We start from the raw sequence: 21446 nt of genomic DNA, 5'->3' as shown, positions 1-21446 counted from the left end.
CCGTTTGAGAATATTTTCAGTTTATTGACAATACTGTAGATTAGTTTCCCATGATCAACCACAAGACTCCATCCAGGACTTAAACAGAAAGTCTTCTACTACGGAGGATTTGCAAACTGAACAGAGCTGCAGAAAATAATCACTCTTCTTGCCTTGTGGAGAAAACCCAAAATGGGTGACTGTCATGATTTCTATATATTTTAGAAAAAAATTAAGACAACCAAATGGCAGTTAACTTGAGACGGCGTGAAAATCGGCTTGTTACAAACAAGCGTTTATTTAATGGTACAATAAAAAAAATAAAAGATTACAGCACAAGATTCATGACAAACTTAAGGTTGATACAGAGATGGAAGATTTCCTTTCATTCTTTATTGAGCTCATTCGGATGCTCTCGGAGGTTGAAGATCACAAATATGTACATTAAAAAGAATGGGGGACGCAGACCTACACTTTACAGGTGGGGTGTCTGATGAGGAAGGGGGAGGAGCCATCGAACGGGGAGGGGCCATCAAAGGGGGAGGGGCCATCCCTCCCGCACCACATCAGACCAATCACTCTCTCTGTTCCATCTTAACCTTGGGCGGCTTAAGGAACGATCTATTCTTCTTCTCCTTTTTCTTGCCCTTGGCCTGGAAGGTTCTCCAACTATCCACTCGACCGTCCCTCGTTTCCTGAGGGAAATAAAGAGGATTTTACCTCCCTACAGCATCAGGTACAAAATCTCAGGTACTGTCCCCCCAAAACAGCACTTTTCTTCCCAGATACAAATCAACCATGACGACGATAATTCCATCATTAAAAAATTAAAACATACCTCAAAGTTTTTCTGCCACTCCCTATCCCGTTTGGCTTTCTCGTGTGTTTCGATCTCTTCCTCTCTCGCCCTTTTCCTGTGGAGAAGAAAAAAAAGAAGACAAATTGTGGTTGCTGCTTTAATACTAAACCGTCTGTGTTGGCTCTCTGTTGACATGGACAACCAGAGGCTTTGGGACACAGGTGATTGACTGACAGCCTCCTACCTTTCATGCATATCCTTGGCTTCCCTCTCCTTCCTCTTAATCTCTAGTTCTGCAAACAGCTTCATGGTTTGCTTGTACACCGCTTGCCTGAACTGAGGACCAAAACAAAACAAGGCATTAGTTTTGTCCATCTGTAACTGTCAAAAAAACATATAATTTTCTTCTGATCTTTATCTTGATAGAGACAGTCAGAGAGAGAACAAAGTGGAGAGAGAGGGGAGCACATGCAGGAAATGTGCCCCGGGCCAGAATCGAACCCGGTCCCCTGCGGTAAGGCCTTAGCCTATGTGGTACGCACTCTTCCCCGGTGAGCCGACGACATGAGTTTCATCTGACACGGAGAAGCTGCGTTTTGTTCGCAACCTAAACACTCTCTTATAAACACAGAGATGCAGAGTTTGAATGTGTAACTGACCATTTCCGGGTCGTCTTCCTCAACAAACTGGGGTTTGCCATCTTTCTTTAGCTGTTTCTTCTTCTCCTTCATCTGTCAAAAGCAAAAAGACAAATAAGTGAAAAACGAAGTCACTTAAACAGTCAAGTGAAGTGTGACAGGAAAGGCTGGGAGAAATGAAGACATGCAGCCAATCAGGTGAACCCTAACCTCCAGATACAGGTGTACATGCAGCCAATCAGGTGAACCCTAACCTCCAGATACAGGTGTACATGCAGCCAATCAGGTGAACCCTAACCTACACAGATACAGGTGTACATGCAGCCAATCAGGTGAACCCTAACCTCCAGATACAGGTGTACATGCAGCCAATCAGGTGAACCCTAACCTCCAGATACAGGTGTACATGCAGCCAATCAGGTGAACCCTAACCTCCAGATACAGGTGTACATGCAGCCAATCAGGTGAACCCTAACCTACACAGATACAGGTGTACATGCAGCCAATCAGGTTAACCCTAACCTCCAGATACAGGTGTACATGCAGCCAATCAGGTGAACCCTAACCTCCAGATACAGGTGTACATGCAGCCAATCAGGTGAACCCTAACCTACACAGATACAGGTGTACATGCAGCCAATAAGGTGAACCCTAACCTACACAGATACAGATGTAACAGGTGGGTCTTGGCATCACTCAGCAGTATTGCTCCTTCCCTGAACTGCCCACACACTTTGAACTAGGGTCCTCTGTCTCACTCACACAAACACCTTTTTACAAACACCGTTATAGCCAGACAACACCAATCCTAAAGCTGGCAGTTCAATGGCACAGACAGGCAGTGTTAATACAGAGTTTGACTTATTCAACTGGGGGGGGGGGGGAATTGGCAGGTGAGCTCTGAGGATGACTGTCGTGGGTGGGAAGTACGTACATCTGAGGAGTGTGGATGATGGTAAAAGCAGGATCACTCACATTGTGTTCAACATACTCTTTTCCTGCGTGGATCACATCCACCGCTCTCTTCTTCTGCTCACCATCCAGAAGAAGCTTGTAGGCTTTGTCCACGGCTAAAGACACCGTGACGTTAATTCCTCACTAGTATTACAGCCGCCATTGAACTGGGTAATGTAGAACAACTTAGCATTTCATTTGTACCTTCGAAGGCTTGCTGTGCTCTCTCTGGATCATCTTGGTTTTTATCTGGATGGACTAAGATGGACAGCTGGGGGAAAGAGGAAGATAATTGTATCCTTGACGGAAAAAAAAAGTTGTTGGAGACATCTCTGTTCTGAACTGGTATGCCATGTTCGTACCTGTCGAAACCTCTTCTTCATTTCGTCCTCTGTGACCTCGGGATCAATCTGCAACACCTTCAATCCAACAGACGTCTCATTAACATGTCGACAGGCTAGTTCAGGGCACGCTGATAACAAGATCAAAACACTGATTCGAACGAAACAATGCCAATTGGTCCAGACGGTTCTCTCGGTCACCTCAATTAGAGAACGTGTAAGTGACGTTAACCGGGTTAGCGGAGAGTAACCGCGCATACCTCAAAAGGGTTCAGATTGAAGTAAGATGATCCCGGTCGGAGCAGTCGGTCAATTTGCTGCTTTGAGGTCAACACAGAGTCCCTCTTCTCAATCTGCTTTACCTGTGTGACAATAACAATACCATACAGTTGAGTGTTAGCGCTATCATGCGGCTAGCAAGCTAACTAGGTGGTGGTAGACTTGAATGCCAGGTGGTGGTGGCATAACTATGCCCCACTGGAACATGATCGGTAAATGGCTAGGACGTTGGCTTTGACAGCAGCATGGAGAGCAATGATGAGATAAATAGATAACAAAATTAAGCATATCTAGCTAATATAAGATGATAGATTTGAGCTCGCTAGACAACTAGCTAACGTTAGCTAGCAGTAGTGATGGTCTCATGTTAGCTGGATCATATTCGAGAGAGTAATAGACCGAGACTGATCAATCTTTTGAGGAAGGTAAATGATGACACCTCTATACGTATTTCTGTTGAATTTGACAAACCTCCGTGTAGAAGTGTTGAAATAAATCATCCGAACCGCCCTGGGAAGAAGGCTCTCCTCCTGCAGCCGCCATCTTGGCTCGGGCTTCTAAATGACGTCAAATATTTTTGACCACGTGAATGCCAATGCAGCGTTTTAAACTTAGTCTTTCTAAATTTTTATTGTGAATTCAAAGTCAAAAGAAAAGGTGTTGAAAAAAAGATAATCAATGAATGTAAATTATGGCAAGTAGGTATATTATGATTTAGAAGTCGTATTATAATCCATATGTATGCGTGTAGGCACGAAATGTAACATCTTTGTATTCTATCAAATCAATAAATCGAAATCACAAATTACAATTTTCATTATTATAAAAGCCCATAGAATCATCGCGGCTGGTGTCGAATGTTTTAGTCGGACACATCAGAGAATTGCTTCGCATCCCGGGGCAACACCTTTCACTCAAGTTAGAGTAAAGATTATAGGCTCTGACATATTTAAAAAGGAGCCTTTACTACTACCTGTTTTACTGTCACTTGGTAACTGGACCTCACATCATATTAATACATTGATACCAAAACACACCATAGGCATTGCCAAGCCCATATGCCGAGCCCATATGGCCATGGCTGATCAGGAATGTCTCCGATCTGTCATGTCGACATCGCTAACTCCCTCTACCAGTGTAACAAGTGTTATAACAACCTAACAGTGTAATAACAACGTAATAACGGTGTAACAGGTGTATCAAGTGTAATAACAAAAACTGTAACTACAGTGTAATAACGTAATAAGTGTTACAACCGTGTAATCAGTGTAAGAAGTATAGATATTTGTGTAAAAAGTACACAAGTACTTACACACATCTTCTAAAGATTTGCTTCTGTCGTCAAGAGGTGGATTGAAAGAAACATGTTGGTTGAATGTTGAGTTGTACATTTCCTCAGGATACTTTTTGTGTTGAAATAGAATGTTGAGGTCATTATGCTAGGCAACCAGATTTATGTATTTATCCACATTCATGTGAAATGTTTAAAATGTTGCCCCACTTAATACTGCAGATTCCAACAATAAACTTGAAACATTCCCTCACAGAAAAGACACACAACACAAACTCTCCAAATAAATGACTCAAACACTTTTCTCTCCAACAAAATGTATTTAACAAAAACACATAACAAAATCTGAACATATTTTTGTTGTTGTTTTTGAGTATGTCCCACGCTTCCAATGGAGCACGTCCTCTCTCAGGCAGACCCTACGGGCCATCAGCAGCCGTAAAGGGGCTGCCATCTACCCTCCCCTCCCCAGACAGCGGGGTGGGCAGCGTGGGGCCCCCCTGGCGGAGGTGGTGGTGTAGGGGACAGAGGCCCTGGATGCCCTGGGCCCTCAGAGCCCTGCTGGTCCCCTCCAGAGCCTCCAGCCTGAGGGCCATGTCCTCTAGCCGGCTCCTCAGGGCCACAATCCTCCTCAGCTGGTCTGACAGGGCGTTCTCTTCCTCACGGCCCTGGTGGGGGGGGGAGACGAGACAGCGGTTAGATACAGGTGTTGGGAGGAAGGGTGGGGTTATTAAAGTCACAGTGTTAGTTATCGGTAGCCAATTACAAAACTAGAGAGAATCACACAAAGAGACAGACAAACTACGATCAACAAACACGGTCTGAGCCGGCTCACCTTCCTCCTCCGGAAGCTTCTGTAAGCGTCGTAGACGGCGACGGCCACAAAGGTGACCGCGAGGAGCAGAGCCCAGACCGGGGAGGAGAGGAGATCCACCACCTGGGCCAGGGCTGGAGGTTTGGCCTCTGTCTGGCTCCTCAGGAAGGCTGCCAGCTCTTCCTGGGGGATGTCCAGGCCCACGGAAGCCCACGCTGGGATCTTGGACTGGGGGCCAGGTGACAACTCTCTAGGGCAAGAGTCTGAAAATGGCCATCGTGTAAGGTCCATGTTAGCTGAATGGTTTCTAGAATGTGAGGCAAACAATGCTGGCAAACACTAAAATCAACAAGTCCTGTATGTGGATGTTCTAAAGGGTGTGTCGTCATTTGCGATTGTGACATCATTTGAGATTGTGAGATAATTTGCGATTGTGACGTCTCGCATTGTGACTGGTGCAGAGTGCGATGATTTTAACAGGAGGGTGAAAGGGTTTGTAAGTAACCACTGTGGTACTGGAATAAGACCTTACCCCTGGTTCCTCTCCCTCTGAGCCACGCCTACAGCTGGGAGGGATGGAGGAGGGCAGGTGTGACTGCTGCGCACCTGCAGCCTAGTGACAAAGCCAACATATAAACACAAACACAGCCATACTCATCAGTTAACACACTGTCAAATAAACTCTTAGAACGCCTTAAATTTGACACCTGTCAATCAAAAGCAAATCAAATCACAGGGGGGTGAATTAACCACTCCAAGTTATACATTTGCCTGTTAATTAAAGAATAAAATATATATATATTATAACCCCAACCCTACATAATTATATACAGAAGAAAATATATATTCTGCCCTCTAGTGGACACTAACAGCAAGTACAGCTATTTCCAGGGACATCCATTGTTCTAATATTTGCTGGTCTCGACCGAATCTTAAAAACACGACATGACTGAAAAATGAATACATTTTTAAGAACCAGGATACTAACAGGCATTTATTATTGAGTCTTTATCAGATATTTAACAGCCAATTGAACAGTAATATTGCCTTTCTGTCAGAGGAAATATGAAAACCATGTATATCCATCGTCATTGAGATGTCTCCCTCTAGTGGCAAAAAAGGATAACGGTTTCTCCTTAGACTTAGATTTGAGAAGGCACAGACTGGAGATTAACACGAGGAGTCCCACAAGTGACAGGTGTTTATAAAGACCAGGGCAGGGGGTTCACCCTCTTAGTAAATCCATCATGGTCTAATTTGGGGACTCTTTAATCCAGACAGAACCTGACAACAATCGGCTTTTGAGAACCACCGATTAATTTTTTCTCCAGTCAGGCTGGTTACAGTAATGGCCAAATCCCCCCCCCCCCTAGAGCCAGTATGTACGGTTCACAAAACTGAAAAGTACTCTTAGGGGTGTTTCTAAAGAATTTCCACCCCACAGAGCGAGCATACGTTTACTGTGGCTCGTGATTCCTAGCAGAGTGGTTAAACAGCGTAGGTAGGTGTGACATGCCTGAGCTGGGAATGTCCCCTTGATTAGAGGTGATAGTCGGTGAGGCGACTCTGTAAACTAGCTCACCCTCTTGTAAGAACACAGTTGTGGGTGAGCTCCTCACGTTAGCGATGCTGCACCTGCTTCACCACCTGGGTATGTTGGGATAGAAGGACAGAACATGAACAAACACAAGCGCTTTCATCACAAGGCAATTTGCTCTCAAGCACGTTGCTTTGGAAAATGAAAGAAAAAAAAAAAGTTTTTTAAAAGCGTAAGGAATACAAGAAAGAAATTAATTCAATATAGAGATTAATTCTGGTGTCAGGTAAGAATTTTAACCCTTGAGGATTATCGGATCCGTTTTTGTCCATATGGATTCAATCAGCTCCATCAAGCGTTTCTCATTCAACTATCCCACGGGCCCCACATGAAGGATGAGTGGAGGTGAATTACAATTGAGCCAGTTTTTCAGTACAGTGTCTTCAGGAAATGTGATTTGTTCCTAGCACTTTATTGAATTGGTCTGAGGTGTTTAATGTACACATGGTATTGTAATGGGGACAATATGAATGCTTGCCCAAACAGTGCTACTATGGTAAAAAAAAAAAAAAGAAGACATCCTGAAAAGTGAAAGGGTTAAAATCCTTTTTAGTTTTTCGGTTATTAAAAAACTATGTATCTTCTCTTGTCCAGTCTTGTTTGATACACAATTGAAAAAATTGCCCAAATGTGAAATTTGAGGTAGGAATCGACTCAAAATATTGATTGACACCATTAAATTTGAGGTATCTGACAATTGAATTGATGCTCAACTGAGTTTTATTGAAACGGAACAAAACGTAAAAGTTATAAATACAAACATCAAAGAACAAACGGTGGCTCTTAAGGTAAGCCAAACCATGTTCTAACGGGCAAGTTCAAAGAAAACATAGGAAGTTAAGATAATAATATCAGATTTAAAAAACACAATCAATCTACCTCTAGAAATGCTAGACATACACGTTTTAACGTTACAAAACTTTTTTTTTTTTCTCGCCTCTCCTTCCTGTGGATTATTTTCTTCACCACTGCAAAAAATGATTATGAAGCTCTAGCCATATGCAAATATTTACAAGCAAGTCCCTAAGCGACTAGTAGAAACCAGAAAGAGAGGGAGTACAAGTGGGGGAGGGGGAGGGTGGACACAAACTTCCTGCAAGGCAATCTCATGATTTAATGTCCTCTCAGACTTTTGAAAATGAACGTCCGCTTTTTAAAATGTTCATTGTTGGCTTTAAAAGAACCACAAACAAAAAGGAGTAAAGGTGTGTATGTGTTGTTTTAAGACGTATGTCCCATGTAACCGTAAGGAGTAAGAACTGCTTCAGTATAACGGTTACTTCTTCAGCCAATCAACTTCAGCCAATTCTGGGGTCTGTCCATTTTAACATTTTTTTTTGTCAGTGTTTTTTTGGGGTGTGTGTCAGTTTGTTTTCATGAGGGGATGAAGAATAAAAAGTCAATCAAAAAACTGCGGCCAATCTCCTCTTTTTTTTCTCTCTTTTTTTCTACTTTCTGCCAAATACCTTTCTGTTGCATTTACTTCCATTGCTGCCCATAGGAATCCTGTGAAAATTCCAGGGTGTCATTACTGTAACCATAGTTACCGGAATAGTCGGCCCCCTGTTGCAGGGGCTGCTGGGCGATGGGTTGGGACCCCCAGTTCTGTTGGTTGGTCTGTCTGCGTTTGGAGTCCGGCTGGTTGAACACATCCGCCTTCCTCTTCCCGCCCACATTTCCTCCACGGTTCCCCCGGGGACCCCTGGCACCCCGACCCCTCTGTGGCTGGAAAGGGGCCCCCCGGCCCCCTCTGCCGCCCCGTGGACCCCCGATGGGAGGCCCCCTCTGAGCGTAGCCCCCTCGACCCCGGGTAGGCGGTGCCCCGCGGGCCCTGGGTGGGGGAGGGGCCCCCCTGCTGGGCCGGCTGCCTCGGCCCCTCATGGTGTAGACGTCGTCGTAGCCATAATAGGGGTCTTCGTAGCCGCCGCGGTAGTCGTGGTAGTCGTAGCCGCCGTAGTAGTCATCGTAGTAGTCCTCATAGCTGTAGTAGTCTGGGGGGTAGGCGGAGTAGCCCCCCCGCCCCCCTCGGCCCCTCCCCCTGCCCGGAGGAGGCATGCGTGGAGGAGGGTAGTGGTAATAATCGTCGTACCTGCAGGAAAGAGCAAGTCAACAACACAGCTTTCAAAAAAATAAACACACTCGGGGTGAGCTACACGGGTCAAATCTCAAGGTCTGTCAAGGTTCCTTCATATCTACCAGATGTGAGTCAAGCCTGGGCTGTCCCTCTGAGCAGCCTCACCCTGTGTTCCTGGTGGTCTGTCTCTGAGCTTGCCGCTCTTTCCTTTTCTTGTCCGGAGGCTTGGCCAGGACGATCTCTATGTCCTCCCCACCCAGCTCCTTTCCATTCATCTCGTCCATCGCCTGAGAGAGAAAACGGCGGAAAACGGCGTCATCGCCACGTGTCAACAAGGACACATGACTGCGGCCGCTGACTTAGGGAGTGCAAGGGGGTCGTGGTGGGGGGGGGGGGATGTTTCCCACCTTCACGGCCGCGTCCCTCTCCTCAAAGTGAACGAAGGCGTAGTCCTTCAGCTTCTTGACTCGCTCCAGCTTCCCAAACTGGGAGAAGGTCTTCTCCAGCAGCTCCTCTGTGACTGGGGTGGCCAGCTTCCTCACAAACAGCACCTTCACCTGGAGACACACACACAAACACTCAGAATGATACAAAACACACTCATCACACAAAAAGGGAGAGAAGAAGAAAGAGAGACAGAGGGAAAAGACAGATGGAGACAGATGGATGAAAAGGACCGAGTCTGACCTTGGCCATGATCTCTGGGTCTGGCTCTGCGACAGGGTCGGCCCACTCTACGGTGACGGGGTTTCCCCACACCTTCACCTTCCCGCTCATCAGGCGCCGCCGGGCCTGGGCCGCAGACTTGTGGTCCTCGTACTCCAGGAAGCAGAAGCCCCGGTTCTTCTTCTTGTCATCCGGCTGGTGGTACAGGATCACCTCCTGAAGGCCCTCTGGAGAGGAAGACAAAGATCAGCACTCTAACAAGAGAGAAATCTGCTGGAGATTTGCACTGTGATTTTATTGACCTGGAAGAATTTCGCTGACTAGGAGGAACGCGCATAAACAGGAACTACCATCTTACCTGTGACTTTACCAAAGTCCTCTAGTATGCTGTCTCTGGTCTTGTTCTTTGGGATCGAACCCACAAACAGACGATTGTTGGCCACAGATATGCACACTCCGAGGTACTTCCCAGCCCGGATTTCATAGTTGTCACACTGGAGACAGGAAACATCAAACATGAATACTCTAAACCTTCTCTTGTGCTACACCCATCCCCTGCTCTACGACCAAGCTACACCGTCCCTATGTTCTACCACTAAATTACACCCAATCCCATAATCTACCCCCCCCCCTCCCTCCCCCACCCTCTCCCCTCCACGTCCACCCACCCTCTCCCCCCCTCCCCCCTCACCAGTTTGACAGCCTCCTGCGCGGCGTCCTTGCTGCAAAAGGTGATGAAGGCGTAGCCGCGGTTCTGGCCCGACAAGGGGTCCATCATCAGCCTCAGGTCCCAGATGGGCCCGGCCTTCTCAAACAGCGGCACCAGCTCGTCCTCATACAGGTCCCTGGGGATCTTCCCCACAAACACCTGGTGGAGGAAGCAGCCAGGGCAGTCAGCAGTCCACTAGGAACTGACTGGATCTGGTTAGGGTCCTACGCGTGGTAATGCAGAGGGGAGAGGCCAGTGGGTCTGCCCTGGAGATTTGCCTGATAAAAAATCTACGTTGTTCTGTTTTTTTTTTACAGTGTTGCTACGGAGGAAAAGATTTAGGTGAAAAATACAATTTTTACAGTTGGCGTAGCGCGTGAACTCCATTGCTCTGACAGTAAATACGCAGATTTGTTTGTTGTTTGCGCAAGAAAATCCAAATCTCATCCAAAGTGACTTACAAACGATGGAGCCGACCAAAAAGAGAGCGGCGACGTAGTTAGGGTCGCTCTGAGACGAAGTATCTTTACATTGTCATTTAGCAGACGCTCTTATCCAGATAGACTTGCAGTAAGTAAAGGAACATACTCCCGAGGCAAGTAGGGTGAAGTGCCTTGCCCAAGGACACAACGTCATTTTTGCACGGCCGATTAATCGAACCGGCAACCTTCTGATTAGCCCAACTCCTTAACCGCTCAGCCATTCTTTACCTCAGTTCCAATTCCAGGCTGTGTTCCTTTGAAGACGTCGTCGGGCGGCGGGCCTCCGTACTTCCTCTGTCCCGTGGTGACGTCCAGGGTGTACCCCGTCCTCTCCAGCAGGGCCTGGGGAGAGAGGCCACGTCAGCACCACCGCACCTGGGCAGGTGTGTCGCCCCACCGCACCTGGGCAGGTGTGTCGCCCCACAGAGACGCCTCCCGAAGACTCGACTTCAACACTTGTCGTCAACGCACCTTTATTTTGGACTCGTCGGGTCCCTTTGTCGATTCCTGTACTTTGCTTCCTTGTTTCTCTCTCTGTCGGTATGTTTTCATGACGCCGCACAAAAACGCACTTTTGTTCTGTGGAAACAGGGGTCACTTCACCTAGGGTGGGTTTGTGATGGTAACCAATACTTTTTAACTAGTCTGATGAAGTCTTAATACAACATTTTAACAAATCTGGTTTTATCCAAAGCAACAGAAAATTAAGGATCAAAAGTAGGTCGTTTAAACAGTATTTCAGTGGTTAGAGTCAAGGAACTGTCTGTATTTACCAGGCACAGTGCAACAATAACAATATCTCTGCTACCAATCACAGTGCAACAATAACAATATCTCTGCTACCAGGCACGTGGCAACAATAACAAAAGTCCTCACCTGCACATGGGACAGGTCGCTCTCTTTAAACTGCAACAGCACGGACATAGCCCCCTCCTCGTTGAATTCCCTCAGGGCATCGATAGCCCTCTCATCCAGATCCGCATACGCCACCAAGCCTAGACGACAGAAGACACGCTAAGATCACTATCATCCCTGTCCCACACGCGCACCCGCTTCTCTTAACTCAGTTCTCCTGTGCAGCTTGCAGCGTTTTCTGTTTTTCCAACACGGAGAGTGGGAATTGTCAAACCCGTGGTTCCCCGCACCTGTCTGGAAGATGTTGTCGAGGCTTTCTGCCACTTTCTGGGGCAGCCCAGCGTCGAGGAGCGTCTGGTAGTTCTCTGTGTGGGTGCTGCTGATGTCCATCGGCTCTTCCTCCTCCCTTACCGGGGCAGAACTTCCGTTCACCTCGGCGGCTGCCATTCTCCTTTAAGTAAACAAGTGGAAAAAAAAGAAAAAATCCGAGATGTGAGTTCATTTACAGTTCAACTATTATGTGTAGGCTAGTGATACAGTCATCCGGTGGAGACATGTTGCAAACAGGGACAGGGGTTTAAGCTACTAAACAACCCCAACATCGCACACTACACCTTTTTTTTTGACGAAAAGTTCAGCAAACGCCGTCAGTCCAAATTACATTCATTCAATGATTCATGGTTTCTTAACCAAGACCCACACAAAATTAAATTAAACTAATGGTTGAATTAAATATATGCCTGGCGAAGGAATTGACAGGTGCAACGGTCAGAATTGAACTACAGCTTGTTAATTGCAAAGATGATTGATAGCTAGCTAGCTCGGTTTCATTGACTTCACGATTTTCTAAGGGTTTTTTTTCTCTTTGCTGGACAGCGCCGTCCCGCCCCCTTCGCATGTAGCTAGTCTGCTAAAAGGGCTAACATCAGATTACATAGCTAGCAGGCAGCAGAAAACAAGACAGAATACAGAAATCAAGGAGACTACACCGAGGTTGCAGCATGACAAATGCCAAAAAATATTGCACAGGTTGGAAAGCGGCGAATTGAGTAAAATTACGAAAAATATCACAGCTGGTTAGCTAATGGTGGGGCTACGGCCTTGTGTGTGCAGACACCTTTCAGAATTCCAATAAAGCACGCGCCCAAACAGATAAGCATTAGGTTGTATCAATATCTTACCTATCTATTCCGGTAAATTACCAGTGGCGTTAATCTTTGGCGACAATTAACCTGTAAATTTGATCCAAAACTGCTGATATGAATAATATGTTTTGGTCTACCCACGAGACAAGATCTCGAGACGGCCCAGTCGCTCACACAACGCCACCGCTTGGCAACGAACCCAGTTTCTGAGCTACACGCCCCCATGCTCTGTGTAGCAGACTCCCCAACCAATCCAAGAGGTTTAAAATTGACTGACGTTTTGTACGCCAATCGTTTTACTCCTAAAACAGAAAAGCGGTTTCAAATTTAAGCTTCCAGACATAATGGTAGTTGTATCGTAGCTACCGTTTTATGTCCAAGATCAGTCAAACTCGTTTGTATTCGCCAGGTAGGCTAACGTCCGTGTCTTGGATTTATAACTAAGAAACGAGACTGCTGTCACCCCCAAAGATTACACCGCCCCCCTCCCCCTCCCAAAATTTAGCTTGTAGGGCCAATCGGATTTCAGAAAGGGATTTAGTATTCTCAGTACCACCTTTACAAATCACAAGAGACCACTTTACAGAAAATCCAAAAGCATTTATTCATAAATAATGCTATAAACCATCAAATCCAGCATATTGATTTGTGATATAGGCTAAGACTCCTATAGAATATTGGAGTTCAGTCGTCATGGTTCAGCTTCTTGATCTTTCCCAAGTGACGATCAATCTCTTTCTGCAGTCGCTCGATCTCCTTCTTGTGGTGGTCGATCTCCTCTTCATGGTGTTGATGGAGCGCCGCCAACTGATCTCGGCTTTTTTCCCTGGGAATTGAAAGACATCATAATAAATCAAATGAAAAACTTGCCCCTGGAGATCTACCCTCCTGTAGGTTCACCCCCAATCTCAATTTATTTAAATTAACCAGATAGCTTCAAGTAAAATCATGTGTACTCGATTATGGTTTGAGAAAAGCAAGGTCATATGAGGTCAAATATAGTGAGACGCCCAACTTAACAAAAAGCACACAACCTTCATTACTGGTTAAACAAGAGTTGTACAAGTAGCTTGAAGCCCCATTACAACTTCGTTGCCATTGGTCTGCTGACTACGGTCAAGTCACTACACTGGACAAGTTTACTTTGGATTCCAATGATTCAACCACACACACACTTAACATAGCTAGACTAATTGTATAACACTTTATATCCATTGCATCTACGAAAACAATCTAGCTAATGTGGTAGCTCATTGTATCCATGGACATGTTACTGCTAATATTCGTCGTAACGGAGCAGGATTGGGATCCTTGAAATTATTTAAAAACAGGTGGACTCGCCAAAAATAACGCTCCTCTTCGGCAGCTGCTTTTCTTCCAAAGGCCCCACCGGCCGCCCTGATGGAGCCCCCTCCCCCTCCCCCTTTTCCGGCTCCTTGGCCCAGGTCGCCGACCTATGACAAAAAACAAACAAAAAAAGTTGTACTTTTAAGTAAACCGATGCACCCTTTGTTGGTGCACAGGATTTATTTTATTGTTTACTATTTGTGGAATTCTTCTAGTACTAGAGCTAAATATGGCAACAAAAGCTAGAGCTAATCTGTAGACAAGCAGATGTACAATTGAATGACCCCATGCCCGCAGCTAGCAATGATTAGCTAGCTGTTGTTGTTATATTTAGAGCTAGCTAGCTATGTATATAGCTAGCTTTGAGTTTCAATCAAACTTTGGCTTTCTTGTGTGCACACAGGACACTCTCCATGTCATCACTCGTAAAACACTACCTGATCGGACGACATCCTGAACTGGTTAGCAAAGCAACCTCTGAAGATGGATCTCGATAGAAACCTCGCCATTGTTTTTTCTTTCAAATTATCAAGTGAGCTCTGCGCAGGGGGATTTAAATTCCTGACTGGATCCTCAAAGCGGAAATTGGCCTTTTATATTCCCGTTTGGCCCCTCTCTACTGCCCTCTGCTCCTGTTCCTAAGCCATTGGAGGTCACACAGTGTTGAGAATTATAGAGCAACCAGTGGTAGACTATTACATAGGCTATTTAAACAGATTGTTTTTTAAAACGTGTAACTGTAATCATGCAACCTGGTCCAGTTGTGTCAGATAATCGGTAATGATTTCTTAAAGCCACAATAATCAACCCTGTAAAGTCTGAACTGATATTTTATAATGACCCAGCAGACTTTGGATTGAATTCAGAGTGGCTTTACAATCCGACAGGTTACAAAGAGGCCATATCATTTCCTCTGAGTACGATGGCACTGAAGGCTCATTCAGAACTAGAGGAGAGATGACACAAGCGGATATGTACTAAACAAGAGAGAGAGAGAGAGAGAGAGAGAGAGAGAGAGAAAGAGAGAGAGAGAGAGAAAGAGAGAGAGAAAGAGAGAGAGAGAAGGAGAGAGGGTGTTAGGCCGGATGAGTCATGGAAGCACTCAAAAGGTATACAATCTCTGGATGACAAAGCTCATAGCAGAGAAGAGCCGAATGAGTCCAACTGGACCAGACTCTCTCTAAATCATCCATGGTACTGAGGACGTCAAGGTCAACAACCACCAGTGTGTCCCCACATATTTTCCTGTGACCCAGAAAAACTAGGGGGGTCTGGGGGCATGTTCCCCCAGAAGACGTTTTTGAAAATATCCTTTTAAACAGTGTCCTCTGGTGGGTTTTAGAAAGAGAAATTAATACATTTAGATTTAAAATATGAAAGAAAAAAGAAAGACAAATATATATTTTTCATTTTTGGGGGGGGGGCTAACGAAACTTTTGGGGGGGAAAATAGGGGTAGATACGCCCATGATCTCCACAATGTCTTCTCTACTCTGAACGCTACGAACGGGAGGCAACCGAACAGTCATGGGGGACGTTTGTATGACACTTAAACACAGCGAAAGGAAAGGAGGCCCACAGCTTTTTGAACAAGAAAGTCTGGTTTTATAGCTGCTTTTTCTTGAGGGTTTGAATTAAAGAGAATTCGTTGAATTTTGAGGTAAAGCAGTGAGAAGGAAGGAGTCCACCAAATGAGAACTACACGCTAAAAACAAGAAGATAATTTATCTGAACCATGGCAAATAGCATTGAGTTTGGATAATTTTCCTGGTTAAAGCTGTATTTTCCTCATAATTCTAGGTTCATGTTTATTATTGATGTATTCCAGCTATCAAAAAGGGAATTTTTAAGTTTTTACATTTAAAACGTTACTTATTTTCCCGCTGTATATATTCTGTAGTCTAATGCAACAGTTGACGAGCAACTCCATCTCAAGGTCAGTTATAGAAATGCTACTAAATTGCAGTTTTAGCTAACAACCACAGGGTGGCAGTGTGGCTCAACACAATTTCATGCAATTGACACTTAAAAATCCCACTGGCTTTCTGCAAACAGCAAACATCCTCCTTGATAAACTGTATTCAACACATTGTTATATAAAAGTGATTGCATGTTTTTATAAGCAATCTGCATGATCATTACTCTCAGGGTAAGAGTGAGTTGTGAGTCTAAGTAGTCAAAAACTCATGTTACCTTTTTATAATGTCAAATTAACAATGCAATACCTTTATTCGATATGATCTGCAATATATATTATTTATGCATGTTTAATTTTACTCTCTGAAAGAGATATCTATAGATGTATGTAATATGCATGATCAGACTACGGTCTGATGTTTAAGCTGCGACTGCCATAGACAAATAAGAACAAAAATATTATTTGCATTATATAAGTGTCTGGTATCAAATCAATCACATAGGGAAAATAAAGACAATATGTGTGCTTGTATCTAGATTGTTTTGCTCGTCAGTGTACCATACAGGCAACATCCAGTTGTTTATGCCAATGAAAGTGATGGTGCTTATTTGTTTTATTTGTTTGCACAATAATAACTAATAGTCAAATCCATTTGAAAGGTTCAGAGTAGCACAATGATTTGTTTTTTGAATCTGCTTTCTAAAAGAAAGGAGACAGAAATGATGAAATGAATTATAATTGATCAATTAATTCAGGACAAACAACACAATGCTGCACAATGCTTCTAGGTCTACGGATGAACTGCAATGAATGGTGAAAACTCCCTGACAAGGCAAACTATAGGCTAGTTAAACTATTGGAGATTGCATTATTTCTTATTTTCTGTGTCTGTACATGAATGGGCTTCCGGTGTGCAGGAGATGGAACAGCCAGTTACCTGCGTGTATCTACTCACCTCGCCAGCTCAAGTGTTGCCATAGGAAATAGTATCCTGGCAACAGCACAAATCTGAGCAAAGACAAAGTAAGGTCGCGCAGAGCTTTCAATTTGAGGCCAGTGTCCCCGTATGAAAGATTTACTCTCATAGGTTAGATAATGTGTTGCTTGCTTTTGCCAGTAAAATGTATCACATGCATTGATTCTGACAATTTGTCAATTATACGCCGGGCTTTGCTAAAGCCATGGCTACATGGTATTGCAGCATATTGCAGTCCACACCCTTCCTCAGGAACGACGTTAAGTGTTTCTTCGTGGCTGCAGCGTATTCTCTCCCTGTGACAGCACGCCACAACTTTACTGACATGGCGTCTTCCCATTGGGGAGGGGAACAAGTTTTCCCGTGCAGAAAGCGTTTGGATTTAGATTGAAGCATGTGTTATACGTGAGATATGGTGAGATAAGTCTACCTCCATTCTGTAGCTACCATCGTACGAGACTAGCTAGATTAAAACGGCTAGACCTCTTTCCCCCCTGAAACATTTCACTGCAAAAAGTGCAATCAGAATTGGGCATCCAAAATGAACATTCACTAAACTCTCAATATGGCTCTCGGTGAAAATACGTGTAGCGCCGCCAAAGGTGGTGGTGGTGATGGTGACGACCGTCTAATGATAATGGTGATGATAATGAAGCCATCTCGACTGGCGACCATGATGACCTCTAAACTATAGCTGCGGTCAGATCCTTCCTCGGTCCGCTCTGCCTCTTTATCTATGTCTCGGTAACGACCTCAATGAGCTGACTGCTTGCTCTCTCTGTTGCCATGGGGATGTTGCGGCGCGAGAGGGCCTGGACTATGTGTGCATCCATAGGAAACACCAGACATAAAAGGAGCGAATGTAAGGCCTATTGAATTGCTATAGCACAAATAATGGGAATTACACGAGTTGTGTGGATTTTCTGTAACGAAAGCGTGTCACACACACACACACGCACACAAAACAACCGACATCCGACCACTTAAGAACTTGTCTTTGTCTGCTTAGGCTATTCGGTGAATATAGTTCTTCTGGCATTTAGTTCAGACGGCAATTGAATTGTTTCTACATGAGCTTTTCCATTAAGACCTCTACCGCTCTTGCTGGTCATTAGCCGCCCCCGGTAGAAGTCCCCTGCAGGGCTAACATGGGCCTGGGACTGAACCGAGAGACCGACCCCTCCAGGGAACTCGGCTCAAGAGAATGTTGGCATTTGCTTATGACGCACAAACGCAGCAGTATTCCGCCGCAATTGACATTAGTCATTCAGAGAAGTAGGTAAACTTCCTAAAGGTATCATGGAGGAGGTTTTTTTCAATGGCACTCTTACGTATTTTGTACGTTTTGTTCTTCTTTCATTGACGAGCATTCATAATAATCGGAATAATGTTATAGGCTGCCAAATGTGTAGGCGTACGTTCATGTAACAACGAACCACTAACCTCTCTACAAGTCCCCCAATCCAACACAGAACCCCACCCCCTAACTGACAAGTTGATGCAGTAATTGTCCTCAGATTTCTTCGAACATGGCTACATTGATATTCAACTGTAATTTCGCCATCGGAAACAAACCATTTAAGTCCAGACAGCGGATGTGTCACGCACTCACGCTCTCCTTTTCCCTGTGTCCATCAGACAAGAGAATCATTTCAATAGAAAGCTGCATGCTTCTAGAAGCGGAAACGTCGGGACAGGCCAATCAAACCGGTGTCTGAGTGTGCCGAATGTCGTCACTCTTCCCCGGTTGATTGCTGTTTGTTGTGCCTACCGTTTACGTGACCTTTAACAAGCACAGCGGGGTTACACCACCACCCACAGCCAGAGGTTGAGAGTGATAGCATGACATCGATGCAGATCAGAATATTACAGAGGAAAGCAAACCTAAGAACAACACCGGGGCATTTACTTTTTATTTTACTGGACGACAAAGATGTACTCACATTTTGCACATGCCTATTGAAAATACCGGTATTAAAAACACTGACAGGGTAATTTTGACCGTTATTCCCCTCCGGTATTTATCTGCATCTTTGAATACTTAATTCATGCAGCATTGGCATGAAAAACAGACCCTTGGTCTGCAGAGTGAACACAGCAAACATACTTTTCTGCAGAATAGAAAACATGCAGTGTGCAAAGATTCTCCCCAACACAAAGAAAACAAGATGGCTGCAAATAACCTTCAGACACATGTTTACTCAAACTCTGTTTCATTTTTAGTACATCTCATTCATTTGGCAGGCGCTTTTATCCAAAGCGACACACAAACAAGTGTGTGTATAAGTACAGCAGAAGATCAAGGAACTGAAGTTCCGAGTCCTAACAGTGTTGTTGCCTCTCTCCTCTGTTCAAGCCTCGACAGTGTCCCCTTGGAAGACCAAGTGGGACCACGCCAGGAAAACAAACATACGCTTCTCCAGCCCTCCATCTCTGTGTTACACTTGACAATTTCCATGGCATCATTAGTGCCAACAATCACCAGCAGAAGCCCGGCTGCCTGGAGATATAAACCTAGTGAGTTCCTCTAGTCTGTCTGCCCTATGTGAGCACTACCTCCCCCGGCTGTTACACCCTCTCCTCTCCTCCCCCCCCACCCCAACCCGCCTACCCCCCTCTTCCTCCCCACCCAGAAGCCATAGGCGATACCCCCCTTCTCCCTCCCTCTTCTCTCTCCCGCTCTCCTCTCCTTCCTCTCCTCTACATTCTCTCCTTCCTCTCACTCACTCCCCTTTCTCCCTCCCCTCTCTCCTTCCCTCCCTTCTCTCTATATTTTCCTCCCTACTCCCTCCCTCCCTTCCTCTCCCCCCCCCCCCCCCCCCCCCTCACCCTCCCTTCAATGCCATCTCCCGCTTGGCATCTGCAGTTTCCATAGCAACACTCTTCAATTAACCGCTGCTCGGTGTCCCATTGTCATCACAAGCCAGGTGCTAATTGATGGCTGGATGGCATAAGGGCAGGGCCCCCGGCATCTGCTGCTGGAGGGTCTTCAGGACCACGTCAGCCGTGTCCATATCATCAGGGCTGAGCTGCAGTTCCAGCGCTGATTTTGTCGTTGTTGATGTTGTTGCAGTGCAGTCTCACAGTGAGAGCCAAATCTTCAATACTGGTGCAGACTCCAGAGGCTGTGTTGTCTTCCAGAAGGCAACAAGCAAGCAGAGCCAATGAAACTGTCTTGTCTGTGGATCCGTGCAGTTTTACAGTTGGCGCTCTTGCTGCAGTTGAGCAGAGTCGAGATCCACAGCTGAGATCACCTTATTTTTTTACTGTCTCGTTACAGAACAGGCTGTTCCTCAGCACTAACCCCTGTAACACCGTTAGAGATGTTATAGATGTTAGAGAGGTTTGACAGGTTAGAGATGGCCTTTTATTTTCAATATATTTTTTAGGGCATTTCTACTGCATAGGGAAGAATGGCAGGAAATGTAGGAGAGAGAGAGAGACAGACAGACAGAGAAAGAGAGAGAGAGAGAGAGAGAGAGAGAGAGAGAGGAAAGAGAGAGAAAGAGAGAGAGAAAGAGAAAGAGAGAGAGAGAGAGAGAGAGAGAGAGAGAGAGAGAGAGAGAGAGAAAGAGAGAGAGAGAAAGAGAGAGAGAGAGAGAGCGAGAGAGAGAGAGAAAGAGAGAGAGAGAGAAAGAGAGAGAGAGAAAGAGAGAGAGAAAGAGAGAGAGAGAGAGAGAGAGAGAAAGAGAGAGAGAGAGAGAAAGAGAGAGAAAGAGAGAGACACACGGTATGTGTGTATGTTTGCAAATGTGTGTAGTCCCCCCTCTCCAGATGGACAGGGAATGTACCGAGCCCCCCCGGCCCCCTGACCCCCCAGCCCCCCTGAACCCCCCAGCCCCCTGACCCCCCAGCCCCCCACACAGAGTCACACCCAACTTGTTTGCTCTCCAAACGACCCCACATAATGAGCTCTGCTCAACCGACAGACCCTGCTCATCTTTCCCCCTCCAATGCCTCGCAGCTTCAGATGGTCTGAATTAAAATTCGATGAGAAGATGGACTTCAGACACGAGCAATGTTTGGGCCTGTCAACTGACAAGCACCACAGATTTAGTCTGTTTGGATGGTTTTAGTTTGGATGCTGTTTTTGTCGTTTCCCCTTTATTAAACTTGTTTGTTTCCTCTGTGCCGAATTCCATATCTGTAAAACGCTGCTCACAAATGACTGCAGTTTTCCTCTAATGTTTTGATATCCTTTTAGAGCAGAACGAACGCTTGCTTTAGAACAGAGCCAGGGAAAGTAGTCAGTTTATCATTTTTTGAAGATTGCCTTTTTGCCCCAGTTCTATATTTAGAGGAACAAAACGTCGCCTGGGGCTTACATGTGACAGGCTTTACAACTAAAGAGCATCCATTCTGCTTTGTTCTTCCTGTAATGCATTCCACTGTGTTTCTGCTCTGATGGGAGTCAGGTATGGTGCTTCACAGGAGAGAAAGATAAATCTTTACCTTGCTATAATGTTTCCTCATAACTGTCGTATAACAAATCAAATCAAGGAGTTTGTAAAACAATCTGTACTGAAAGACCCAAGAAGAACAACTCTCATTGTGTAATATAGATATGTTTAGTTTTTTAATTA

The 21446-nt window shown here is 45.2% G+C and overlaps 3 protein-coding genes across 4 annotated transcripts; all 3 read right to left on the bottom strand.

The window, feature by feature from the left end:
• Nucleotides 1-247: 247 nt before the first annotated feature.
• dnajc8 (DnaJ (Hsp40) homolog, subfamily C, member 8) lies at nt 248-3553 on the bottom strand. Its single transcript, XM_047018605.1, has 9 exons — nt 3462-3553; nt 2972-3073; nt 2733-2789; nt 2575-2641; nt 2392-2486; nt 1438-1509; nt 1023-1114; nt 818-893; nt 248-674 (listed from the first exon to the last, which is right to left on the bottom strand). The coding sequence occupies exons 1-9, from the start codon at nt 3531-3533 to the stop codon at nt 555-557; spliced, it is 753 nt and encodes a 250-aa protein (XP_046874561.1). The 5' UTR covers nt 3534-3553; the 3' UTR covers nt 248-554.
• Nucleotides 3554-4581: 1028 nt separating this feature from the next.
• On the bottom strand, nt 4582-12833 carry LOC124467288 (heterogeneous nuclear ribonucleoprotein R-like). Of its 2 annotated transcripts, XM_047019525.1 has the most exons (15): nt 12660-12833; nt 11769-11929; nt 11500-11618; nt 11095-11202; nt 10852-10965; nt 10124-10300; nt 9791-9926; nt 9454-9659; nt 9174-9323; nt 8932-9053; nt 8240-8781; nt 6678-6742; nt 5628-5708; nt 5117-5358; nt 4582-4949 (listed from the first exon to the last, which is right to left on the bottom strand). In XM_047019525.1, the coding sequence occupies exons 2-12, from the start codon at nt 11923-11925 to the stop codon at nt 6711-6713; spliced, it is 1863 nt and encodes a 620-aa protein (XP_046875481.1). In that variant the 5' UTR covers nt 11926-11929; nt 12660-12833; the 3' UTR covers nt 4582-4949; nt 5117-5358; nt 5628-5708; nt 6678-6710. The 2 variants fall into 2 exon arrangements, with proteins under 2 accessions (XP_046875481.1, XP_046875480.1); XM_047019524.1 differs by lacking the exons at nt 4582-4949; nt 5117-5358; nt 5628-5708; nt 6678-6742 and having other exon boundaries at nt 7395-8781.
• A 369-nt stretch (nt 12834-13202) lies between these two features.
• On the bottom strand, nt 13203-14571 carry LOC124467289 (ATPase inhibitor A, mitochondrial-like). Its single transcript, XM_047019526.1, has 3 exons — nt 14408-14571; nt 13965-14077; nt 13203-13449 (listed from the first exon to the last, which is right to left on the bottom strand). Exons 1-3 carry the CDS (start codon nt 14477-14479, stop codon nt 13308-13310), a joined length of 327 nt encoding a protein of 108 aa, XP_046875482.1. The 5' UTR covers nt 14480-14571; the 3' UTR covers nt 13203-13307.
• Nucleotides 14572-21446: the final 6875 nt, after the last annotated feature.

Source organism: Hypomesus transpacificus, chromosome 4 (genome assembly GCF_021917145.1).
Source record: "Hypomesus transpacificus isolate Combined female chromosome 4, fHypTra1, whole genome shotgun sequence".
In the NCBI taxonomy this organism is placed as follows: Eukaryota; Metazoa; Chordata; class Actinopteri; order Osmeriformes; family Osmeridae; genus Hypomesus; species Hypomesus transpacificus.
This window is presented reverse-complemented; position numbering and strand designations above follow the sequence as displayed.